This window comes from Sinocyclocheilus anshuiensis, unplaced genomic scaffold, assembly GCF_001515605.1.
Source record: "Sinocyclocheilus anshuiensis isolate Anshui unplaced genomic scaffold, SAMN03320099.WGS_v1.1 scaffold226, whole genome shotgun sequence".
Lineage (NCBI taxonomy): Eukaryota > Metazoa > Chordata > Actinopteri > Cypriniformes > Cyprinidae > Sinocyclocheilus > Sinocyclocheilus anshuiensis.
In genome coordinates this window covers 105,081-110,557 of record NW_015544137.1, presented here as the reverse complement: position 1 = coordinate 110,557, position 5,477 = coordinate 105,081, and the positions used below count along the sequence as shown (strand labels likewise).

Below are 5,477 nucleotides of genomic sequence, written 5' to 3'. Positions count from 1 at the left end.
CAAAATTTTCCCCAAAAAAAAAAAAAAAAAAAGGTGCTGAAAATTGACTCATCCCCAGGCCATCCAATATGTAGATGAGTTCGTTACGTAATTAGAACAGAATGAGAGTCCATAACACCAATAATCCACAAGTTTCCCTGGAATTATTATAATGTTTTTAATCAGCTGTTTGAACTCTCATTCTGACGGCACCCATTCACTGCAGAGGATCCATTGGTGAGCAAGTGATGCAATGCTAAATTTCTCCAAAACTGTTCTGATGAAGAAACAAATTGGTGTACATCTTGGATGGCCTTTGGATAAGTACATTTTCAGCAAATTTTCAACAATGCTTGGTTAATCTTTTAACTGTTGATATTGACCTCATAGCTGACCTCATTCAACTACCTCTTCTGAAAGTTTAAATAGAGAACTTTCTGAGCTTTTTGTCACTTTAATCAGTCTGAATAAGCTCTTTGCACTACAATCATTATATCTGCACTGTTTGTTTACTTCACTGGTTTGCACTCTATCTGCCATGTGCCTTGTGCTGCTTTATTTATTTTTTTACATGACCTTATTTGTATATTTGTATAGTTGTATTTTATATTTAATCTGTATCTATCTGTATTTATGTTCTACTGTTAGTGTTATCTGTATGCACCAAGGGTCTGAGAGTAACGCAATTTCAATTCTCTGTATGTATGTGCTGTACATGTGGAAGAATTGACAATAAAGCAGACTTGACTTGACTTGATATTGCTTGTAGATCACCTCTGGGTGCTGCTTCCTGACGTCCTCATAGTAATCATGTCTGAGGTTGCAGTCGACATCGTCAAGCACGCCTTCATCACTAAATTCAATGACATCACAGCCGATGTGAGAGCCACAGATTTGTAATTGATTTTCAAAGATAAGCCATCTCAAAAGTACACATTGAGGGTGCCAACAAAGTGCACTAACATAGCCCTAAATATAGGCGCCAAAAAATTTAAGGGGGTCTGAATACTTTCCGTACCCACTGTATGAACTTTGCCTTTCTGTCATGTTCTTTAGGTCTACAGTGAATATAAAGCCAGCTTGGCCTTTGAACTAGTCAGCAGTCGACAACAGAATGTAAGTAAAAGTTTATTGTCTGAACTATTAATGTAATATGTAATCATTTTTAAATGCTTATTTTATCAAATCTAGCCCTAGTATCTATAACCAGCATAAAATTATGAAAAAAAAAATATATATATATAAGAAGATATAATGTGGTTGATTCATGGACAGGCCTACACAGACTACAGCGATTCGGTGGCAAGAAGGATGGGCTTCATTCCTTTACCTCTAGCTGTACTGGTGAGAAGATATTTTCACTTGTTTAACTACTCTGGTTATTATTGCACATAACTATAAGAATTTATTTGTAGGGTAACCAAAAAATACTCAATTAAACAATATTAGTTTTTTTGTCTTTCAGCATAGTAATTCCAAAATGCAAAATGACACATTAAACTCTTTTGTTAGTTTTGACTGCTTTTATTGTCCTCATTTGTAAGTCGCTTTGGATATAAGCGTCTGCTAAATGACTAAATGTAAACAACAAATCATATATTAGAGGTATTATTGAAGACTGTAACGGATTGCATATGTGATACTGATACTGAGGATATGGTTTTGTTTCCTTCAGTTGATTCGAGTGGTGATGAGCTCAGTGAAGATCCAGGGCGCTCTCTCATCTGTCTGTCTGCTCCTCTTTTATCTTGGGTAAATGAGTTAGCTCAAAGTGTATGGTGATTATATATTCAGTGGCATAAAATTGTCTTTAAAATGACAATAATATCGCTTATCGCAATTATTTCTGGGGCAATATATCGCACAACAAAAAGTTATCGTGACAGGCCTAGGTATCACATACAGTAATGTGTAAATTTGACTGCATGACTTAGTGTGCAACCCAATCTCTACAGACCGAGAGTATTTGATTGTTTTGTTTTCATACTGTGCAAATACACAATCTGTGAACATTCTGTGAGCAGTTTTGGCCATTAGTGTCATTTCAAATAGAAACTACATTCCTCAGTAGAGGTGGATACACTGCTGTAGTTTTTAAATCATGGAGTGAAGAGATATGATTAAGTTGCAGGGAAAGGCTGCTTTATTTTCTTTTTTTTTAATACATTACCATTCACAAGTTTGGGGTCAGTAATTTTGTAATTATTTTTTGTTCTAAGAAAATTATTACTTTTATTCAGCGAAGATGCATTGAATTGATCAAAAGTGACAGTAACGACTTATATAACATTTCAGAAGATTTCCGTTTCAAATAAATGCTTAATCCTGAAGAAAAAAGCGTATCATATTTCTACAAAAAAATTTAAGCAACTGTTCAAAATTCATGATTATAAGAAATGTTTAGATAACACCAAATCGCCATATTAGAATGATTTCTGAAGGGTCATGAGACACTGAGCACGTTTACATGCACATCAGTAACCTGACAACGCAAGTAAGCTGCGTTTACATGACTTCATTAATAAATCAGGTTATTTCCCTGTAGTGACGTCAAAATATAATTTGCGTATCTGACTCGGAGTATTCCATACATTTGTCAGTTGTGATGTTAAATTAAGCTTGCAACATGTCGGGAAACTTACAGCTCATATATTATCCTCTCATGCAGTTATAAACGCAGCATTGTGACTGAACCACTTCTGCTGCACGAGATGAGAACACATTTTTATCATTTTCATGTCATGAAAAAGTCTGCTTTTGTGATATATTTCCTTCTTTCTTTACTGCAAGACGTTTGCTCGGTCTAGATGTGCTTAAATCTGCACTAACGATGCGTTCCTGTCACGTATCACACATGCGCACTTCAATAAGCCGACAGAAAGCGGGTTATTGCGTTTACATGCCATGCGAAATCGGAGTAAGAGGCAAAAAACTACCTGTTGCGACCGGTTTATGCTTGCGCCGTTTATGACCTTACTCCGATAAAAGGAAACGGGTTACCGCATTTAAATGACCAAGTGCGTTTTCGGCTTAAGCATAATCGGTTTAAGAACGTGCATGTAAACGTGCTCACTGAAGACTGAAGTAAAAGCTGAAAATTCAGCTTTGCCATCACCAGAAAAAATGATATTTAAAAATATAAAACTGATATTTTAAATTCCAATAACATTTCACAATATATATATCACAATAGTACTGTATTTTTTGACCAGATAAGTGCAGCCTTGGTGAACATGACTTGTTTTAAAAACTTGCCAAACCAAAACTTTTAAATGGTAGTGTATATTAAGTAAAAAATGCTTAATGTAGTGTAATAGTATGATAGTACAGAGAGTAATAGTGTGATAGTAGAGTAGTTGGAAACATTTTGTGAGTAGCTTGCCCAACACAAGATTATGCAGTAGTAGTTGCAGCTTTTAATTTAAATGTTTTGATTGTTTGGTCTGATTCTGCAGATTGATAACAATGAAAGTGTTGAATAATATAGTTATTCTGGGCAAGTCCTGTCGCTATGTGAAGGAAGCTAACATGGAGGGTAAGCTGTTTGAAAGACCGACTGCTCAAACCTCAAAACAAACTCCCAAGAAAGCCAACCCCACCAAATCTCCCCCACCCTCAGGTAACACCAGTTTTGGCTATTCAGTAGTTCAGACATTCTGTCAGTTTCTCAAACTCATGTTATTTTTTTTGTGTGTTTGTGTGTGTGCGGAGGATAATTTTGAATTGTTTTTTTTTTTTCTTTGTTTCTTTACCTCTTTTTAGCTGAGCCTAAAGTGCAGCAACCCTCCACCTCCATCACCAAGCAGCCGAGCCCGAGAGCGAAGCCTTTTCCCCCAGCTCCACCTCCTGTAACTGAGGTGACCAGTGATCCGCCCCCAGATTCTCCTCCTAAACCAGAGGAGAGCAGTAGCGAGACACCACAGTCTACTGAACTTAAACACAGAGCCACCAAAAAAGATCTGTTGGAGATTGACCGCTTCACAATATGCGGCAACCGAATCGGGTGAACTTTAACCCCATCACCATAGTAACTGCTCAGGAACGAAAGTGGAGAAGACTCAGAGTCTGAGTCTGACATAATTGACTTTCGAGTGAGTTCTTCAGAGGTTGCTACTATGTATCTCTAACTGGAAAATTACTAGATTTGCCGTCCTCACTTCTTCTATTCCTGTGGAATATTTGTCAAAGGAAGCAGATCTTGTGCGTAAAGCATTTTAAATCAAAACAAAGAGTCTCTTCACCCTCGGCAGCCGGGCATATCAACAGGGCGTAGAATCTAGTGTTGCTTAGGATATGTTTGTCTCGAGACAGAACATCTTGAACAATAACTGAGGCATGAACTTCTTACAAACTAGACCTTTCCCACTAGAAATTTGTCTTTGATTGGATACTAAAAAGCATATAATGTATTATTAGTTTTAAAACACTTACAAAAAAAAAAACAATTCAGCAATATACAACTGATTCATATAAACAGATAATGTTGTATACACACACTTTTTACTAATATGCTAAACGAGTTTGCCAATAATGCTGCCATTAGACTTGATCAGTCTGGCAAATATTTGTTTTTAGAACTAGTAAAGGTATTATTTGTTTCAGTTGAAGTCTGTATTGTAACAGATACAGTTTTTCATTTTCTTCTTAAAAGTTTCTATAAAACTCATGACTCATGACCAGAAAGGGAAGGTTTGGCTGATCTAATGCCAGGCTGCTTGATAATTCAGCTCTGTACAATATACATGGTGCCAATCCAGCTGATTTAACTTTGCACTGATTTACCACATTGTCTTAAGATGTACATAATATTTTTGTTTTAAGTGTGATATTGGCTTATTTACACCAGCTATGAAAGCAAATAACCGTTTCATATGAAATGTAACAAAATTAGTGTTTTTTTTTTAATGCACATTGTTAGTGTATTTTGAAATTCAAATCATCTGTGACCAATCCTATACTGAGACTATTGTTTGATATAATTAATATTTTGTTGTTTTAAATGTAATTAAATTATTATCCAGTAATTACTAGTTCAATATCATGTTGATACTGTTTTATAATGTTGATTGGAAGTTGATTTTGCAGTGAGGAAAGTTGAATGTCAATCTAAGTCTGTTCAGCCTATGTCTAGAATTTACCTCCAGTACACAGTCATGAGGTGCAAAGGTACCAAATGCCAAGGGACTTGAAAAAATTGATATTCCACCATTCTCTTTTGACCGAAATGTTTTTTGAGAATACCTTAATAGAAGTGTTCCTGCCATGTTTTGAAATATGCATAGTTTGCATTTCAGTATATTGTATTTTATTTTATTATCATTGTAAAAATCTAATTACTAATTTTGGAGAGATTCTGAACAGGGTTGCACAGGTTGTTGTCCTCACAGTGTGTTCTCATTTTTTGTTTTTAAAATATACCATAATGTTACAAGTAGGTTCATACGTAAATGTTGAAGACTAAAGCATTTGTTTTTATGTAATGCCATCCCTGTTTTGGG

At 35.5% G+C, this 5,477-nt stretch overlaps 1 protein-coding gene across 1 annotated transcript in view; it reads left to right on the top strand.

Annotated features, from left to right (window-relative positions):
* Positions 1–5,477, top strand: part of LOC107694978 (transmembrane anterior posterior transformation protein 1 homolog) — a 23,264-nt gene extending 17,787 nt beyond the window's left edge. Inside the window, exons 10-15 of the mRNA XM_016494729.1 lie at positions 749–858; positions 1,036–1,095; positions 1,255–1,323; positions 1,655–1,731; positions 3,435–3,598; positions 3,742–5,477. Of these exons, the coding sequence (XP_016350215.1) occupies positions 749–858; positions 1,036–1,095; positions 1,255–1,323; positions 1,655–1,731; positions 3,435–3,598; positions 3,742–3,986 (725 nt within the window). The 3' untranslated portion in view covers positions 3,987–5,477. The remainder of the gene's footprint in view (positions 1–748; positions 859–1,035; positions 1,096–1,254; positions 1,324–1,654; positions 1,732–3,434; positions 3,599–3,741) is intronic.